We start from the raw sequence: 20,356 nt of genomic DNA on the forward strand, positions 1-20,356 counted from the left end.
AGAGATAAATAATTGATTCAAGTAAGAAAATTTTCACTTTCAAAAGTATCTTGATGTTCAAATGTTACTGCACATCATTTAAACTCCCATCAGATTTATTCTAATGTCCCTGTCCTGGAGGTGCATGGATACTGTTCCACAACTACCTTCAAATACCTTACTTATCAGAGAGTTTGAACAGCTAGGTTTTATAGGAAAGTCTACAAAATTCAATCCTGTTGCTACCAACACACATTTTTCAGCAGAAATCACTGGCCAGCAACAGGAAACCCAATTGCTGTAGCGAAAAAGACATGCATTTATAAGCATTTGTAACAAAGAGGATGTTCCAAAGCACTTGAAGCCAATGAAATCCTTTTGAAATGTTGTCACAGGAAACATGGTCAACTTGCACATAGCAATAGCAATATGAAAATGATCCATTAATGTATTTTTGATTGAGATATAAATAGGGTCCAAGCCACCAGGAATAACTCAACCCGCTCAGCTTCACAGCAGTGCCAAGGAGACTTTTACGCTGACCCCAGGGCGGTCTAAACCTCAGTTTAACAATTCACCTCAAAGACACCTCCAACATTGTAGCACTCCCTCAATACTGCACTAGCACAGTTGCTGTGCTTTTTATGCTCAAGTCCTGGAAAAGCACTTGAACTCTGAATCTTCTGACTCAATGGCAAGAACTACCAAGAGAGTCTTGGATGACACAAGCGCAGAATGCTGGAGAAACTCAGTAGATTGGTAGTATTGGTAGACTGAGAAGCATAATTAAAGTTTCAAGTTCAGAATGACTTTTTCAGAACTGAAGAACTCTTTCTGAACTAGTCTCAGCTCTAAAGTGTGATTCTGGACTCAAAATGTTCATTCTGTTCCTCTCACCGTAAGTGCTGTCAGACCTGCTGAGCTTCTCCAGCACAGAACATAGAACATAGAACAATACAGCGCAGAACAGGCCCTTCGGCCCACGATGTTGCGCCGACCTGTGAACTAATCTAAGTCCCTCCCCCTACACTATCCCATCATTATCCATATGCTTATCCAAGGACTGTTTATTTGCCCCTAATGTGGGTGAGTTAACTACATTGGCAGGCAGGGTGTTCCATGCCCTTACCACTCTCTAAGTAAAGAACCTGCCTCTGACATCTGTCTTAAATTTTATCATCCCTCAATTGTAGCTATGCCCCCTTGTACAAGCTGAAGTCATCACCCTTGAAAAAAGACTCTCCCTGTCCACCCTATCTAATCCTCTGATCATCTTGTACACCTCTATTAAATCCCCTCTTAGCCTCCTTCTCTCCAATGAGAACAGACCCAAGTCCCTCAGACTTTCTTCATAGGGCCTGGGCTCCAGACCAGGCAACATCCTGGTAAATCTCCTCTGCACCTTTTCCTTTGCTTCCACATCCTTTCTGTAATGGGGCGACCAGAACTGCACGCAATATTCTGAGTGAGGCCGCACTAGCGTTTTGTACAGTTGCAGTATTAAATCCCGGCTCTGGAACTCAATCCCTCTACCAATAAAGCCTAACACACCGTAAGCCTTTTTAACAGCACTATCAACCTGGGTGGCAACTTTCAGGGATCTATGTACATGGTCACCACGATCCTTCTGCACATCCCCACACTACCAAGAATCTTTCCATTGACCTGGTATTCTGCCTTCCTATTATTCCTCCCAAAGTGAATCACCTCACACTTATCCATATTAAACTCCATTTGCCATCTTTTGGCCCAATTCTACAGTTTATCCAAGTCTCCCAGCAACCTGCAACATGCTTCCACACTGTCCACCACTCCGACTTTAGTGTCATCTGCAAACTTACTAACCCATCCACCTATGCCTGCATTCAGTGTTTGTCTCAGATTTCCAGCATCCACAATATCTTGCTTTTGTTTGAACCATAGGTGAGATGACAGTCATGAACAGAGAAGGAGCTGAACTTTGGATTCTGATTCTTTGTTCGTGAAGTCACTGGGAGCACAAATTGAAATTTCTACAACTGATGAAATGATCTCAAATTATTTCAATTATTTGCTTGACGAAGCAACCAAGCTTTAAAAGATTTATATTAAACCCAAAGTTTGTAATGAAACATTAAATAAAATGTAAAATAACTAGCAGTTCACTGAAGTTAAGATTTATCCCAAGCGATGCAGCTTACTGAGCCTACAGTCATTAGTAAAGTCATATTCAGATAGAATTCTTTCACCAGTACATCAATGACAACATTGGTGCTGTATTCTTCTTTCATCCAGAATTGGAAAAACAATTAATTTCACTTCCAATTTCCACCCTGTTCTCACATTCATCTGGTCCTTCTCTGGCTCTTCCCTCTGTCTCTTCCTCAACATCTGTTTCCGTTTCTGGGAGTAGGGAGGCCATCCACAATAAACCCAGCAACTCCCACAGTGACTTAGATGATACATCCTCTCATTCCGTTTCCTGTAAAGACTTCATTCTATAGCTTCTCTCTCTCCATCACATCTATATTGACAATATTACCTTGTGCAGGAAGGCCTCAGAAATGTCCACTTTTTTCTCAGTTGAAGATTTCCAACCACCGCGGTTTACAGGGTCCTCCATTATGACCGAACCCAGTTCCTGTACTTCTAACCTCACCCTTTCTCTACCTTCCCACAACAGCAATTGGGTCCCCCGGTTCTCACTTTTCATTCCATCAGCATCCACGTCGAAAAAATCATAAACCGCCATTCCTGCTTCGTCTAGCAGGACGTCACCACCTGACACACATTCTCCTCTCCTCCCTTGTCAGTGTTCTGCAGGGACCATTCACTTCAGGGCACCCTGGTTCACTTCTCCTCTACTCCCAACATCATCTTTTAACACTTTCCCTTTTACTTCCTCCCTCCTAACTCCAAGGCCCCAGATACACCTTCTAGGTAAAGCAGCTAGTTACCTGCACTTCACTCAATCTAGTCTACTGTATTTACTGCTCACAATGTGGTCTCTTCTACATCGGGAAGATGAAAACGTAGACTGAGCAACCACTCCACAGAAGTCCTATGTTCTGTCCACAGAAGTGACCCCAAGCTTCTAGGTGCCTGCCACTTCAACAGGCCACTCTGTTGCCTGGCCAACATTTCTGTCTCGGGTCTGCTGCAGTTCTCTAGTGAAGCTCAGCATAAGCTGGAAGCACAGCATCTTGTTTTCCACTTGGAGACCCTATAGCCTTCAAGGCTTGACATTGATCAATAGTTTTAGGGCCTGAGCACCTTCTTTCGTTCCTCACCATGTTCACATGCTTTCATCAAAGCTGACATATCTGTACCCACTAATGGCCCCTATTAGTCTGCGCAACCGCTATTCTCTCTCTGGACTCCATCTCCATCTATTGTTTATCCTTTTACCATCATCACCATACCACAAACCAACCTCAACCCAGTTTCAGCACATGTACCACCATTTCCTAGTTACAATTGGTGGGAATCAAAATAAAAACTCTTACAAATTATGAGATTGGCTTAAAAATTAACCGCTATTTTTTCCAAACGTAAACCAAACTGGATTTACAGTTGGTTTATAAATCTTATTACTGGCTTAGGTAATTTTTTTTCTTTCCCTTTGTGCTTTCATGGGATGTGGGCAATGGTACAGCCAACATTTGTTGCCCATCTGTTATGGTCCTTGAACTGAGGGGCTTGCTAGGCTACAGAGGCCAATCAAAAATCAACCACTATGTTATGGGTCTGGGGGCACATGTTGATCAGGACCGATTTCGTTCTCTAAAGATAATTGTGAACCAGATGGGATTTAACAACCATTGATAGTAACCATTAGGGCATTTCACTGACGTGAGCATTACAATTCCAGGTTTATTAATTAAATTTGGATTCCACCATCTGCCATGGTAGGATCTTACACCTACATTCACAGAGCATTAACTTGGGCCTCAATGTAACATCTCAGTGACATTACCACTACATCACCACCTCTAACCGATCAGTGCTCTTCACAAAATGATACAGCTCAATTTGAAAATGTCTTATGTTAATCTTTTTCCTGCTATCCCTATATATGTCACAAGAAGGTCCTGCTTTTTGCACCACACCGAATGATACAGGACAAATTGAAGACAGTCTTTCTTGCCTGTGCTCTCTATTGGAGCTACCCACTTAATGGCAATGTCTATATGTTCTTTGCCTTTCAAATCCAAAAGCCATTCTGAAACTAACTATTGAATCCACTTCCACAATCCCATCTGGTTCACAATTATCTTTAGAGAACGAAATCGGTCCTTGTCAACATGTGCCTCCAGACCCATAACATAGGGTCAGGGAATACATTCCAGATCATAATTACAATTTATGCCAGAAAAATGAATTAAACAATATGCTGAGAGGGTAGATAAAATAAAGTAGAAGGAGGAATGCATGGAGCAAAACCCCAGCTTGGAACAGTTATGTCAAATGATCTGGTTCTGTGCAGTGAAATTTGCTGTCCAAATGCCATTATTTTACACAATGCTCATAAATGGTGAAGATCTCAGTTTCAAAGCTGATTTGACACACCTCAAAATTACTTTTCTTATTCAGGCACCTAGGCCAGAAGTGAAGGCAACAACTGTGTCCTTCTGTACTGCGACATTAGAGGGGAAACTAAGTGCAGGTGAATAAATCCAAGATATAGTTTGAGATCATCTTGGCTCTGGTTTAATTTGTGCTGAAAAGTGGCAAGTAACATTCGCTGCACACAAATGCCTAGTAAAGACAACCTGACCACTGCTCCTCGAAATTCAAATGGCAATAGCATCACTGAATCCTCCATTGACAGCATTCTGGGGTTTATAATCAACCAGAAACTGAACTAGCCGTATAAATACTGTGGCAACAAGAACAATCAAAGGCTAGGAATCCTGCAGCGAGTAGCTGACCTCCAGAATTGTTGGCACAGTGACTCAGTGGTTAGCAATGCTGTCTCACAGCACCAGGAACCCCGGGTTCGATTCTACCCTCAGGTGACTGTCTATATGGCATTTGCACATTCTCCCTGTGTCTGTGTGGGTTTTCTCCAGGTGCTCCGGTTTCCTCCCACAGTCCAAAGATGTGCAGGCTAGGTGGATTGGCCTAAATTGCCTATAGTGTTCAGGGATACGTAATTAGGTGGGTTATAGGGGGATGGGTCTGGGTGGCATTCTGAGGGGTTCGGTATGGACTCATGGGGTCAAAGGGCCTGTTTCCACACTGCAGGGATTCCATGATTCTTTTCTATGAGAATCCCCAAAATCTGTTCACGATCTATAACGCAAGTCACGAGTGCAATGGAGTACACTCTAATTGCGTTCATGACTGCAGCTCTAAAAACAAATGAGAAGCTTGATATGATCCAGGGAAGAGTATGCCATTTGATTGGCACCATATGCACAAACATTTACTCTCTCCATCAACTTTGCACAGTAGCAGGACAAGATGCACTGCAGAAATTCATCAAATACCTCTTCGAACAGCAACTTCCACATCGAATGCTCGCTACCATCTAAAAGGACAAAGGCAGTTGATATATAGGAAGACCACCGCATGCAAGATCCCCTCCAAACCACAGACCATGCCGACTTGGAAATATAACGCTGTTCCTCGCGTGTCAGTGGGTCAAAAATCTTAGATTTCTCTCCTAATCGCATTGTGGATCTACCAATCCACATCCTGTAACCTACAGATGTCCAAAAACAGGTCTGAGGAATTTTATCTTTACTGCTGAGGCTAGGTCATTAAGTAAGACCATGCCATACGACATAGGAGTGAAAGTAAGGCCATTCGGCCCATCAAGTCCACTCTGCCATTTAAATCATGGCTGATGGACATTTCAACTCCACTTCCCTGCACTCTCCCTGTAGCCCTCGATTCCTTGTGTGATCAAGAATTTGTCAATATCTGCCTTGAAGGCATCTAACATCCCGGCCTTCACTGCACTCCATGGCAATGAATTCCACAAGCCCACCACTCTCTGGCTCAAGAAATGTCATCTCATTTCCGTTTTAAATTTACCCCCTCTAATTCTAAGGCTGTGCCCGCGGGTCCTAGTCTCCCCGCCTAACGGAAACAAGTTCCCAGCGTCCACCCTTTCTAAGCCATTATCTTGTAAGTTTCTATTAGATCACCCCTCAACCTGAAGTATATTCAAGCCTGAAATTTACTGATTAAAAATTCTGAGAATCTGGATTATGGGGAATAGGCAGGAAACTGGGGTTGAGCATTATCGGATTAGCTACAATATTACTGAATGGTGAAGTACACTCAGTAGGCTGAAGGGCCCATTTCTGCTTCTAAGTCTTAAGAAATTACTCAACATTAAATTAACCATTTATTATGTGCCCATGATGCCTGCCAAAGATAGGCATTTGGGCCCTTGTAAGATCTATTCGTTATGGAGACTCTAATCCTTCCGGAAACTGGAAAGACACGGAGGCAGGCCTGATCTGACCTTGGTTTCCAGACATGGATAAGGCTACTCTCAACAAGTCAAATCAATCTGTTTTTAAAAAAAATTTGAAGCTACGAAAGCTCTGCCCAGCTTCATGGGGCTCCTGTGTATTATTTTGTTTAAAGAATATGTCTAATAACAAAGAAATTATTTAATTTTCTGCAGTCTAATTGATTGTGCAGTTCCAATTTCCATTCCTCTACTTCTATTGGCTGTGCCTTCAGCAGCATATGTTCTAAACTTTAAATCCCTCCCTGAACCTGTCTCCTTCCCTGCCACCATTTTATTTCTTTTAAAATTTAACTCTTCAAATCATGCTTTTGGTAAACTGACCTAATAACACATGTGGTTCTTCATCAAATTTGCCTGAGAAAACTTCTATGAAGCATGTTGTTAGAATGTACTAAGTTAAACGTACAAGATTAATGCAAGCTGCAGGTGGTGGGGTAAAAGAGATAGATAAGGGATAATTATCCACTGGTAATATATTAATTTGTACATAGTCAGTTGACGTATCTGGGAGAGAAGCAGGTCACACAGAAACTTAAAAGATGCATGTCTTTGAATGCCTATGAAAATGCTGATATTTCAGAGCTTAATTGTGAGACAGCCTTGTTTTTAATGTAGAAATTAAACCTCTTTCAACAAATTTGCGAGAGTGACTTGTCTGGTATGCTATTATATCTGCCAGGGTAAAAATATGTCAGTACAATTAGGGACGAAAAGCAGGAGACTGCTGGCGGTGGAAAGGGTGGGAGAAGAGGAGTGGGTGAGGAGGAGGAGACTGTGGTGGGAGGGAGAGGGGGGAAAGAGATTGCAGGGGGAGGGGGCAGATGAGGAATGGGAGGACAAAGGGGAAAGAGTGAAAACGGTTAGACAAAGAGAACAGGAAGGAGAAAGGGAGATGTGGATAGAAACTTAAAATCCACAATGCAAAATGTTAACGTATTTTCTTATTACTGATAACAATTTGATGTTTTTATTTCAAGCTTTATTTGTTCCACTGAATTTTAATTTTTGAGCAAAGAAATGATAAGTCTGTCTAAACAACTAAGGGGTATTGATTGCAAGCAACCCACTCAACAGGAAATTAGTGTAAAACATAAATAGTAGGGCAATTTCTGCAAGGCATAAGGTGAGTAATCTTTAATTGTACAGGAATGGTGAACTTCCCTGCTACTGTCTGTTTGGCTTAAACTTTGGGCATCTGTGTGGGTGCATGCACACATAAGCACAAGGAAAGTTTTGAGTTTTGGATGAATCAGAGTGTTCATTCTGTATAAACTTCATTATCAGTGGAAGGAAATCTATTTTTGTTAAATCAAATGTATGTATTTTGGGATGGACCACGCCTTGGGACAAAAGTTGAACTGAAGAAGATGCTTAACACGGCTTGAAGGATATAAGGAGACACAGATCAGCAGTGCATTTGCACCGTGTATACAATACAAAGGCATGACCAGGTATGAAACGCTGTCCACGAGGTGACTGGAATTAGCAGCTGTGGAATGGAAGAAAGTCACTGAACAGTGATTTTCAGTTTAGCATAACTCAGGAGTGAGGACTGTGCTTGTTAATTGACACTAGACTGCAGCCTGGTGAACCAACGAGACACACATTCAAAAACGTGATAGGGAAGCTAGACAGCAAACAGTCATGGAGGTATTCTAAATGTGAGCCTTTGATTGCCAGGTAGCTACTTGCAGGTAGAAGAAGCAAGAAAGCCTCCAGACTCAACTGGAGTTGCCATTGAATGGGAATCAGAAAGTAAATTTTTATGGGGGAGGAGATGAAATTCCTGTGAGGAAGGAGTTTGAGAGATTTTGTGACTTAAATGCAATAACCAAAAAGAAAATGCACTGCTAAACCAATTCTTAAGACCAAATTAGCTGTATTTACCATTTGAGATACAATTCAGATTTTATAGGCATCCACAATTTTGCTGTTATTTCATGTTTTTTTCTTGATGTTAATAATAAGCCAGTATTGGAGGTGCTCGGAAATCAAAGGGTCATAGACCTGGGGGAGATTCCAGGACAGTAAGTAAAATTGAACTGGGGGGTGTGAACTTTTTTTTGAAAAAAGGGAGCCAAGGACACAGAGCAATGGGTGAGCAGGATTTCCTGCAAGTAGTAAAGATGTGGATGTCCTCAAGTTCAGGACCAGTGGATGAGGGGCTGTCAGCCAACAGACTATTGGCATTGTCTAGACTAGATACCAAGATCAAGAAAGAATATAGTTGATGCAGAAATATGCCAATATAGGATAATTCTCTTTGGAATCCTCTTCAGCCTACCCTTGACTAGCAAGGAAATGTGGATATAAACCTTTAAAAGGCAGATAGCTAAAATGGCATGTTTTTTATTCCCCCCCCTCCAAGAGATTTCATGCCTCTGCACACTAAAAAGCTCAAACCTGCACAATTACAAAATGACGTAGTTGTGATGGAACACTTGACACCAACTAATATAGTGACCGATGAAAAATTCAATTTTGAAAGGTTTCAAAAGATGCGAAGTTTGAGGACCTTGTCAGGCTTTTAAAAAAAAATGCAACTGAACAATTTTAGTTTGAACTGAAAGTTAAAATGTTTTTATGGGAAAATGAAAAAAAAGCATGCGTGCACATGTAATGTGAAATTCAGAAAGATGTCATCCTACACTTGAATTGGACCCCATGAAAATGAGGCCTCTTTGAAAAATGTACTCCATGTGTTGAAAACTATTTTCAAATTTTTAACAATGCAAGGTTTTCTATTGCAGTAGTGGCAAGAGGACTGGCTAAGATGACAGCGCAACAACCATTAGAGGTGATTTCATTTGCAGAAGTATACCTGTATTTAAAGATTTGTTTTCAAACACAGTAATACAATGCAGGAATATAATGTTACAATAAACTGACTTTTGTTTTTGGTGCACTAGTGTAACTGTTTCTGGGTTTAACCTTTGGAGATTGCTACCCGAATGCTTTAATTATATCCGTGCCAAACTGCATGTGCCCCTGTATAAACGTCATCAACTCAGAATTTGCAAGAATAAACAATGGCAAATTCATAAAACACATTGGTAATAACTGCAAAACAAAAAAAAAAGCGATTTCTGCAATTTCTATCCCGTTGTGCCATCCCTTGCTCACCAAGGTTGCTGTCTGATTTGCCTCACACCACTGCTTCACAAAAACAGTACCTTGCTATCAAGAAATTGTTAGACTGATGCAGTAATTATGAATCAAACTCACCGCAGACAGTTACAGACACTTTTTCAGTACAAGAACGTTACTAAGAGAATCTAGGATTGCCTTTTATTGATAATTAATTTAGGAGATATGGTCTTGACTATCATTAACGGAGAAGATGGTGGGATGGTGGAAAGCTACCTTCTTGAACTGCTGCAATTTATTTCCTGTAATTATACCTACAACGCCATTAGGAAGCAAACTATAAGATTTTGGCCCAACAACACTTAAGGAATATCAATATATTTCTGAGTCAGGATGGTGAGTGGCTTGGAGGGAAAATTGCAAGTGGTGGCGTTCCCATGCATCTGCTGCCCTTGTCCTTCCAGATAGTAGATATCATAGGTTCGTATGGTGCTGACTAAGGACGCTTGGTGAATCTCTGCAGTGAATCTCATTGATGGCACATACTGCTGCTACTGAGGAGGGAATGAATGTTCCTGAATATGGTGCAAATCGAGATGACTAGTTTGTCCTGGCTAACCAATGTTGGAGCTGCACTCATCCAGAAAATTAGGAAGTATTCCATCATGACATGTGCCTTATTGATGGCTGACAGGCACTGTGGAGTCAGGAGGAGGTTAAAGCTGCAGGATTGCGAGCCTCTGGACTGCTCTTGCATCCACAGTATTTATATAGTTAGTTCAGTTTAGTTTAGTTGTGTTTCTGGTCAACAATAACCTCCAGGATGTTGACAGTGGGGATTCAGCAATGAGTGTGAAGGGGGTAATGGTTCCTTCTTGTTGTATATGCCCATTGCCTGACACTCGTAGCATAAATTTGACTTGTCGCTCGTCATACCAAGCCCAGATATTGTCCAGATCATGCTGCATTTGGATATAGACCGCTTCAGCATCTGGGGAGTTGTGAATGGTGCTCTTTGACTTTGGAGGACCAGGCAAGGAGCTACAGAAACTGGTGTCCTGCCTGGTGCAGTTGGAATTGATAAACCTATAAGAACAATTTACTAAAACACATTTCTGATGCATACGTTTCCACAGAAATTTTTCTGAGATCAGAGAGTTCCCATTAAAACAATGTCCTCAGATTACATGAACAATATGCAAAATATCACTAACCTTTGACCATTAGATGGTATTTGTGGCGTTGATAGCGATTTAACTTCCACAATTTGAAGTTTACTCACAGGCGAGGTTATGGTAGCTGTTGCTGGGCTGGGTGATATGTTCAATGTATTGTCTCCATTGACCACCCATTTAGTGAGATTCTGGGCACTTGAAGTTACTTCGGTGGTTTCATGATGATTTATCTGTCTCGGCAACATGGCCTTAAGGTTCTGTAATTGAAAGCTGTGTACTCTTATTATCATAAAAACTGAACTAAATATTTAACTCCAGGCAATAACTATTGCTTAGACAAATAGACTTTTACATTGACGGGCAAGGAAAAGAACTTGGAATAAATTATCCGGATGCAAAAATACCCCTTTAGGGGAAAAGAAATCAAGTTATGCCAGGTGAAATTTGCCTAGCTCTTGAATTCCACCGCCACTTTGATAAACAGGATCAATTTAAGAGCAACAATGTTGGAAGTACCTTCCATTCCTATATACCTGAAGGTCAACAAGTCAACACTATAAATCAATCAATCACAAAAGAACAGATTCAGAAACAGATTAGATGCTCCAAAGAGAAGTCACTGTGGACTTGAAACATTAATTCTGTTTCTCTCTCCTCCAAACGCTGACAGACACAAAGCTTCTCCAACACTTTGATTTTAGATTTGAAGAATGTATATGAAGGAAATAAATATCAATATGCATAGAATCAACTTATAAAACTAGGAACAGTGTTTTCTTGGATAGTAGGAACTGCAGATGCTGGAGAATCTGAGATAACAAGGTGTAGAACTGTAGAGCCCAAAACGTCAGCCTTCCTGCTCCTCTGATGCTGCTTGGCCTGCTGTGTTCATCCAACTCTACAAAAGCGGTTTCTTCACAGGTTACATAGTCCAAACCCAATATCCTGCTCAGCACTTGTAACGTTTCTCTTTTTCAAGGAACTATCCAATTTTAATGCAAAAGAATTTAGGAACTCTGTAACAACACATTATTCATTTTCTTTATAAAGGCACTTTTCCTCTGTCCTTCTAGAGAAGTCTTAAAAATTTAAGCCCACTAGTTGCAGTCAAACTGATCAGTGAAAACATTCTATCACCTCTTAGCTTGTCATTGTCCTCTGTAACCATGAAAACTACTACCTTTTAACCATCTCAAATCTAGTTTAAAAATCTATCTTATCAATTCAGTTTTTGGAAGTCCTAGTGTTGTTCCCTAGTCATTGTTTTATGAGAACAAATTTAATTTGCTTCATAGCTTGTGAATTTGGTTGCTAGCTTGGCTTTCTTTGTATGCTGACAGGAGAAGTAAAACCCACAATGCTGTCACCTCATGGAGAGGAAACTGCAAAGAGTCAATATACTATTAATTCAGGGGGTCAGGAGCATTAACTGCAAGAGATTCTCAAATGAAAGAAAAACATTGCAGATGCTGGAAATCTGAAATAGCAGAAGGTGCAGGAGAAACTCGGCAGGCCTGACAGCTTCTGTTGAGAGAGAAACAGCATTAACACTTGGCAGTTTTTTTTAAACAGGGATGCCACTTTGAGGTAGCAAAAAAAAGAGTACGCAAGCACAGAAACTCAAGGCGCAGGTGCCTTGGAACTGTAAGTATTGTTTTCATTTTGGAGAAGGTGCAGGGAGGAGAGAAGGTCCTTGATACTGTCAACATTCACCCATCCTCAAGACCAAATTCAGCTCGAGCCTCACATTCTGTTGCCCAACTGAACAGCAGGCACTACTATCCAACCTTTATCCCCACTCTCATAACATTGGTCTCAGAAGGGCCATCTGCATGCACAACTGTGATGGGGTTATCATGCATGCAATTTAACAATATTAGCCATACATGCACAGATTCATTCCGGCTGAGGAACATTTGCCTTTTTGATCTCCACCTTTGCATTCATACTGGTTACTCAGTTAATGTTTTGAGCCCAATGTGACTCCCAGGCATGCCATCACACAGATTAGCCAAGAAACTACAAAGGACACTGAGGCACCTTGTCAACAAGTCACCCCACTCAATCGACTCAGCCCAAAAGTTCAATTCCAGCAAAGACATAGGATAGATGACGATGACACCATGGTATTGTTTGCCTTCACTGCCCTATTCACATCAATAGACATACCACTAGTAAGGGAAACAATGACAGCACTAAGAGAACAAAAACCAGACTCCAGTGAAACCATCTCCGCAGACAACACGCTGAAGCTACTGGAACAATGCTTCACCACCAAATTCACTTTCAGCGGCCAAATATACAAACAGATCAACGGGACATCCATGGGATCACCTATCTCCAGATTAATAGCCGAGGTGGTGATGCAAAGACTGAAAGTACGGCCCTTCCACTAATCCGACCAAAACTATGGATAATATGTTATGTGGATAACACCTTTGTCATCATTAAATGGACCAAACTAGAAGAGACAAACAAACTAATAAACAACACCCTCACTGGAAATCAAATTCACCAGACAGGAGGAGAAGAACAAACAGCTCCCATTCTTGGACGTCATGGTAGAGGGCAGAACAAACAGGGAATTCCACAAGTACATACACAGAAAAGCCACACACACTGACCAAGTACTGAACTTCAACAGCAACCTCCCTAACACACACAAACGAAGCTGTGTACAAACATTATTTAAACGGGCAGCAACACACTGCAGCAGCACAGAACTACACCAAGAAAAAGAAGAATCCTCTTCCAGCTATTCAAGGAGAATGGATAGCCAAAAAACTCGGTCAGAAGATGCCTATTACACAAGCAACACCAGGAAGATACTATACGCCCCAACACACTCATCACGCTAACTTGCATCAGGAACACATCGAACTAGCCACAAGACTCCTATGACCACTGGGAATCAGAGAAGCACACAAACTCACATCAACCCTATGACAACTGCTCACCCAAACCAAAGATCCACTATCCACTATGGACAGGGCCAATGTCATATACAAGCTTCCCTGCAGAAACGGTGACAAACACTACATCGGACAAACAGGAAGGAAATTAACAAGAGTACACAAACACCAATTGGCTACAAAAAGGCATGAACAATATTCACTCATCTCTAACCACATGGATAAGGAGAACTAGTAATTTGATTGGGACAACACCAAGATCCTGGGGCAAGCAAAGCAGAGACAAGCACAGGAATTCCTAGAAGCCTGGTACTCCACGACGAAAGCCATCAACAAACACATAGAACTTGACCCCAGTTACACTCAAGTGCGAAGGAAAACCAGAAGTGAGGTAATCCAGCTCAACGACTCCAGAGTTTAAAAACCAGGTTGGAAAACACACCAAGGCTTCATCAGAGGCTGCAATGAAGATGTTACTCAGCATGGTAACGAAACGTCCACGGAACAACAACGAACCAGCTCAGTAAGCCAATCAACCTCAACATCCACAACTCGAGCTGCAAATCTACTCCAAGACGTAACAGACTCTTCTTTAGATCTGAAGGGTTCTGGAAAAGTGAGGGATTTTATGATATAAAATAAGTTCTTGAAGGAGCAAGTGGAACAGGCGGTAAATATGCAAAAGCAAAAGGCCATTGACATGCTAAAGTAGTACAAGAGTGATGTGGATGAATAGTAAGTATTAATGACTTCAAAGAGATAGCTCTGCTGACTAAACCTATACAAAATACAGGGGGTGAGCAGGGGAACTGAAAAAAAAAGGGAGCAACCGAAACAGAGGACAAAAGCCAAAATCTTCAAGATCATAAAAACTGAACGAACTGCGGATACTGTGAATCAGGAACAAAAACAAAAGCTCAGCTGGTCTGGCAGCATCTGTGAAGGAAAAAAGAGTTAACATTTCAGGCCGGTGACCCTTCCTCAGAACTGATGATCTTCAAGATCATTACTAGTTGTGGTAAAATTATTGAAAAAGTTATTTCATGCACTATCACAGACTCATGACTACCGAAAAATCATCAGGAAGTTTGATATGAGATTATTTAGACAATATCCACTGAACAATTTATACCAGAAAGCAAGTGGTTAGACTCCAATATACCTGGAGTCGTACATCCTAGCCAGCCTAGCAATACGGTTACTACAATTTGCCTTGTGAATTCTGGGAATTACCCAGTACTCCTATACCTACAGTGCTTCTCAATGAATTCTGTTGATAAGTGACATACAGCTGTGGATTTCTTTTTGCTGTAATGGTTTTGAGTGCGAGCAGCAGCGGAGGTAAGACAAATCCGGAAGACTGCAGCTAAGGTAAGGCAGTTTTTTTAAAATTACTTACCGGTAGCGGGCAGCGGTGTTTTCTCTTTCACAGAAGGAGCGGGAGCAGCGGAGGAAGTGACAAGGACCAGCCGGGAAGGAAAGCAGTGACCATAATATCAGCAAGGCGGCTAAACCCGAGACTCTACAACTGTAGTGTCTCCCACCCACCCTCCTCCTCTAACCTAGTTAATAAGGTAAGGTTCATTCTAAACTTTCTCTATTGAATATAAGTTTGTTATTAATTTTATAGCAACTTGAACTAAGCTTTCTACTTTAGTACTGAGTGGTGTTCAGATAAGTGGGGTATGGATGCTAGGGCAGTTGCTTGCTCCTCCTGCAGAATGTGGCAGTTGGGAGACATGGCACACGTCTCCGCTGGCTACATCTGCGGGAGGTGCACCCAGCTACAGCTCCTTGAAAACCGTGTTAGGGAAATGGAGCTGGAGCTGGATGAACTACGAATCATTCGGGAGGCAGAGGGGGTAATTGAGAGGAGTTACCGGGAGTTGGTCACTCCTAAGGCTCAGGACAAGGATAGATGGGTTACAGTTAGGGGGAGGAAAGGGGACAGACAGGCAGTGCAGAGATCCCCTGTGGGCATTCCCCTCAGCAATAAGTATACCGTTTTGGATACTGCTGGGGTGGGATGACCTACCAGAGGAAAGCTGTAGTAGTCAGTTCTCTGGCACTGAGCCTGACACTGTGGCAAAGAAGGGAAGGGGGCAGAATAGAAAAGTACTCGTGGTAGGGGACTGGATAGTTAGGGGAAATCGACAGGAGATTTTGTGGTCAGGATCAGGATTCGCGGAAGGTATGTTGCCTCCCTGGTGCCAGGGTCCGGGACGTCTCCAATCGGGTGTACAAGGTTCTAAAAGGGGAGGGCGAACAGCCAGAAATCGTGTTACATATTGGCACTAATGACATAGCCAGAAAAAGGATTGAGGATATAAAAAGTGATTTCAGGGAGTTAGGATGGAAGCTGCAAAGCAGGACAAACAGAGTAGTGTTCTCTAGTTTTCTACCAGTGCCACGAGATAGCGAGGCGAGGAACAGGGAGCGGGCGCAGCTTAACACGTGGCGCAGGGAGGGCTTCAGATATGTAGATAATTGGGATGCCTTCTGGGGAAGGTGGGACCTGTACAGGAAGTACGGGTTGTATCTGAACTGGAAGGGGACCAATGTCCTGGGTGGAAGGTTTGCTCGAGTAGTTCGAGAGGGTTTAAACTAGTATGGCAGGGGGGTGGGAACCTGAGCTGTATACCAGAGGTGAGAGTTGATGCAGGTGAGGCAATAGCAAGAGGTAGACCAGCTAGTGGGAAGGATTTTCCTGGGAAGGAACCAAGGGATCGGTTAAAGTGAGTTTGCTTTAATGCAAGGAGTATCAGGAATAAAAGTGATGAACTTAGAGCATGGATCAGTACCTGGTGCTATGATGTTGTGGCCATAACAGAGACATGGGTTTCTCATGGGCAGGAATGGTTGCTGGATGTTCCAGGGTTTAGAACATTTAAAAAGAATAGGGAGGGGGGAAAAAGAGGAGGGGGTGGAGCACTACTAATCAGAGAGGGTATCACAGCTACAGAAGCTTCCTTTGTCGAGGAAAATCTGTCTACCGAGTCAGTATGGGTGGAAATTAGGAACAGCAAGGGAGCAGTCACCTCGTTAGGGGTTTACTACAGGCCCCCCAATAGCAGCAGGGAGATTGAAGAAAGCATAGGTCGGCAGATTTTGGAAAAGTGCGGATGTAGTAGGGTTGTTGTAATGGGTGACTTTAACTTTCCCAATATTGATTGGAACCTCCTTCGAGTAGAAGATTTGAATGGAGCTGCTTTTGTAAGGTGTGTTCAGGAGGGTTTCCTAACTCAGTACGTTGACAGGCCGACGAGGGGAGAGGCCATTCTAGACTTGGTGCTCGGAAACGAGCCAGGGCAGGTATCAGATCTTGTGGTGGGAGAGCATTTTGGTGATAGTGACCATAACTGCCTCATATTGTACATAGCTATGGAGAAGGAGAGGATGAGGCAAAATGGGAGGATATTTAATTGGGGAAGAGGACTGGGAGCAATTGTTCCATGGTAAAGGCACTATAGACATGTGGAGACTGTTTAAGGAACAGTTGTTGCGAGTGATGAATAAATATGTCCCTCTGAGACAGGCAAGAAGGGGTAAGATAAAGGAACCTTGGATGACAAGAGCAGTGGAGCTTCTCGTCAAAAGAAAGAAGGTAGCTTACATAAGGTGGAGGAAGCTAGGGTCAAGCTCAGCTCTAGATGATTACAGGCAGGCGAGGAAGGAGCTCAAAAATGGTCTGAGGAGAGCCAGGAGGGGGCACGAGAAAGGCTTGGCAGAACGGATTAGGGAGAATACAAAGGCATTTTACACTTATGTGAGGAATAAGAGAATGGTCAAAGAAAGAGTAGGGCCGATCAGGGATAGCATAGGGAACTTGTGTGTGGAGCCTGAGGAGATAGGGGAAGCCCTAAATGACTTTTTTGCTTCTGTCTTTACGAAAGAAACGAACTTTGTAGTGAATGAAACCTTTGAAGAGCAGGTGTGCATGCTGGAATGGATAGAGATAGAGGAAGCTGATGTGCTGAAAATTTTGTCAAACATTAAGATTGACAAGTCGCCAGGCCCGGACCAGATTTGTCCTCGGCTGCTTTGGGAAGCGAGAAATGAAATTGCTTCGCAACTTGCGAAGATCTTTGCATCCTCGCTCTCCACTGGAGTCGTACCTGAGGACTGGAGAGAGGTAAATGTAATTCCTCTCTTCAAGAAAGTAAATAGGGAAATCCCCGGCAATCACAGACCAGTAAGTCTCACGTCTGTCGTCTGCAAGGTGTTAGAAAGGATTTTGAGGGATAGGATTTATGACCATCTGGAAGAGCATGGCTTGATTAAATGCAGTCAACATGGCTTTGAGAGGGGCAGGTCATGCCTCACAAACCTTATTGAGTTCTTTGAGGATGTGACTAGAAAAGTTGATGAGGGTCAAGCTGTGGATGTGGTGTATATGGACTTCAGCAAGGCATTTGATAAGGTTCCCCATGGTAGGCTCATTCAGAAGGTCAGGAGAAATGGGATACAGGGGAACTTAGCTGTCTGGATACAGAATTGGCTGGCCAACAGAAGACAGCGAGTGGTAGTAGAAGGAAAATATTCTGCCTGGAAGTCAGTGGTGAGTGGTGTTCCACAGGGCTCTGTCCTTGGGCCTCTACTGTTTGTAATTTTTATTAATGACTTGGATGAGGGGATTGAAGGATGGGTCAGCAAGTTTGCAGACGACACGAAGGTTGGAGGTGTCATTGGCAGTATAGAGCGCTGTTGTAGGCTACAGCAGGACATTGACAGGATGCAGAGATGGGCTGAGAGGTGGCAGATGGAGTTCAACCTGGATAAATGCGAGGTGATGCATTTTGGAAGGTCGAATTTGAAAGCTGAGTACAGGATTAAGGATAGGATTCTTGGCAGTGTGGAGGAACAGAGGGATCTTGGTGTGCAGATACATAGATCCCTTAAAATGGCCACCCAAGTGGACAGGGTTGTTAAGAAAGCATATGATGTTTTGGCTTTCATTAGCAGGGGGATTGAGTTTAAGAGTCGTGAGATCTTGTTGCAGGTCTATAAAACTTTGGTTAGACCGCACTTGGAATACTGCGTCCAGTTCTGGTCGCCCTATTATAGGAAAGATGTGGATGCTTTGGAGAGGGTTCAGAGGAGGTTTACCAGGATGCTGCCTGGACTGAAGGGCTTATCTTATGAAGAGAGGTTGACTGAGCTCGGACTTTTTTCATTGGAGAAAAGGAGGAGGAGAGGGGACCTAATTGAGGTATACAAGATAAATGAGAGGCATAGATAGAGTTGATAGCCAGAGACTATTTCCCAGGGCAGAAATGGCTAACACAAGGGGTCATAGTTTTAAGCTGGTTGGGGGAAAGTATAGAGGGGATGTCAGAGGCGGGTTCTTTACACAGAGTTGTGAGAGCATGGAATGCATTGCCAGCAGCAGTTGTGGAAGCAAGGTCATTGGGGACATTTAAGAGACTGCTGGACATGCATATGGTCACAGAAATTTGAGGGTGCATACATGAGGAACAATGGTCGGCACAACATTGTGGGCTGAAGGGCCTGTTCTGTGCTGTACTGTTCTATGTTCTAATGTTCCTTAAACGTGTGGTGTAAGAACAAATTCAACGTTTTTACCTTTGCAATGTGTTGGGGTGGTCGTAGAGCTGGACATAGAGCTGTAACGAGGCAAGAATTAATACTTTATTGCATATTAAATATTTAATAACAGTACCTTTGCTTGTAGATTTTGCTGCAATAATTCCTGTTCCTTTCTAAGAGCATCAGCTTCCTTATTATACTTCTGTATGATGTTCCGTAGATCCATATTCTGCTGTGAATCAAACAGACAAATAGTCTCCTTAATTTTGTCTCTGTATTTCAATTTGTTTCAGCTCCTTCCAACTCACTGTTGTTCACATAAATCTTTTTCTTTATTAAGTTTAATAGTTTCATGGGGTTCATTTTGAACACTTCATCAAGGATAGTATTAAATCACACTAACCAATACACACCTTAACCAAAATACAAATCCAACCATGACCAAAGTTGCTAAATTGAAGTCTTGACTGTAAACTAACGACTACGTGTAGTAATGACATCTAAAACACTTCACTTTGAAGTTTCTTATAGGTTGCCTTCACTTTTCAAAACAATTCACTTGAAATCAATTAAACAACAGAAACAATCTAGGAATTTCAATCGCAAATCACATTTAACCAAACCAAATTCGATATTTTAATTACTGCATTAAAAGCCGATCCCATCCATTACACTGGTTATGGTCAGAGATTAAACCAATGCGGCAAACCTCTGCTAATTGTGCCCATCTGCAGCTCTTCAATGGGGTTCAAAATATAAAATCATTTTACCTTTAAGTGTAAGTACATTAATGAACATTATTGAAAAACTTTTAAATGTGAAAAATTATTTGTAATTATTAGTAAATGAATTAATGACCTCATGGTAAAAAGCACATCTAAGCAACACTGACTTCAATATCATTAAATTTCACATTCTGTTTTGAGGGAAAAGAACAGTGTATCCAAGACCAATGTTTTAACTTGAATAAAATAACTGAAAATGCTCTTGTAGCTGAGAATTTCTCTTCTAAACTTAAGACTACATTTTCACTCAACTATAATCAAGGAATCACTTTTAATATGAAAATAAAAGACTTACATTCTTAAACACCACATAATAGTGCTGGTTCATGGAAGATTTACAAATTCACAGGTATTCACAAGTGACTGAAAACCTAAGAATCAAATTCAATTCACAAACTTTGC

General features: G+C 42.1%; 1 protein-coding gene across 5 annotated transcripts in view; it reads right to left on the reverse strand.

Moving 5' to 3' along the window:
• morc3a (MORC family CW-type zinc finger 3a) overlaps window positions 1-20,356 on the reverse strand; it is a 60,747-nt gene that overhangs the window by 7,170 nt on the left and 33,221 nt on the right. For 3 of the 5 annotated variants that reach the window (XM_059650171.1, XM_059650170.1, XM_059650174.1), the window contains exons 15-16: window positions 19,303-19,401; window positions 10,750-10,967 (exon numbers count right to left, since the gene is read on the reverse strand). In XM_059650171.1, the coding sequence (XP_059506154.1) occupies window positions 10,750-10,967; window positions 19,303-19,401 (317 nt within the window). The remainder of the gene's footprint in view (window positions 1-10,749; window positions 10,968-19,302; window positions 19,402-20,356) is intronic. The other 2 variants (XM_059650173.1, XM_059650172.1) reach the window with 1 other exon arrangement.

This window comes from Stegostoma tigrinum, chromosome 12, assembly GCF_030684315.1.
Source record: "Stegostoma tigrinum isolate sSteTig4 chromosome 12, sSteTig4.hap1, whole genome shotgun sequence".
Classification (NCBI taxonomy): Eukaryota; Metazoa; Chordata; class Chondrichthyes; order Orectolobiformes; family Stegostomatidae; genus Stegostoma; species Stegostoma tigrinum.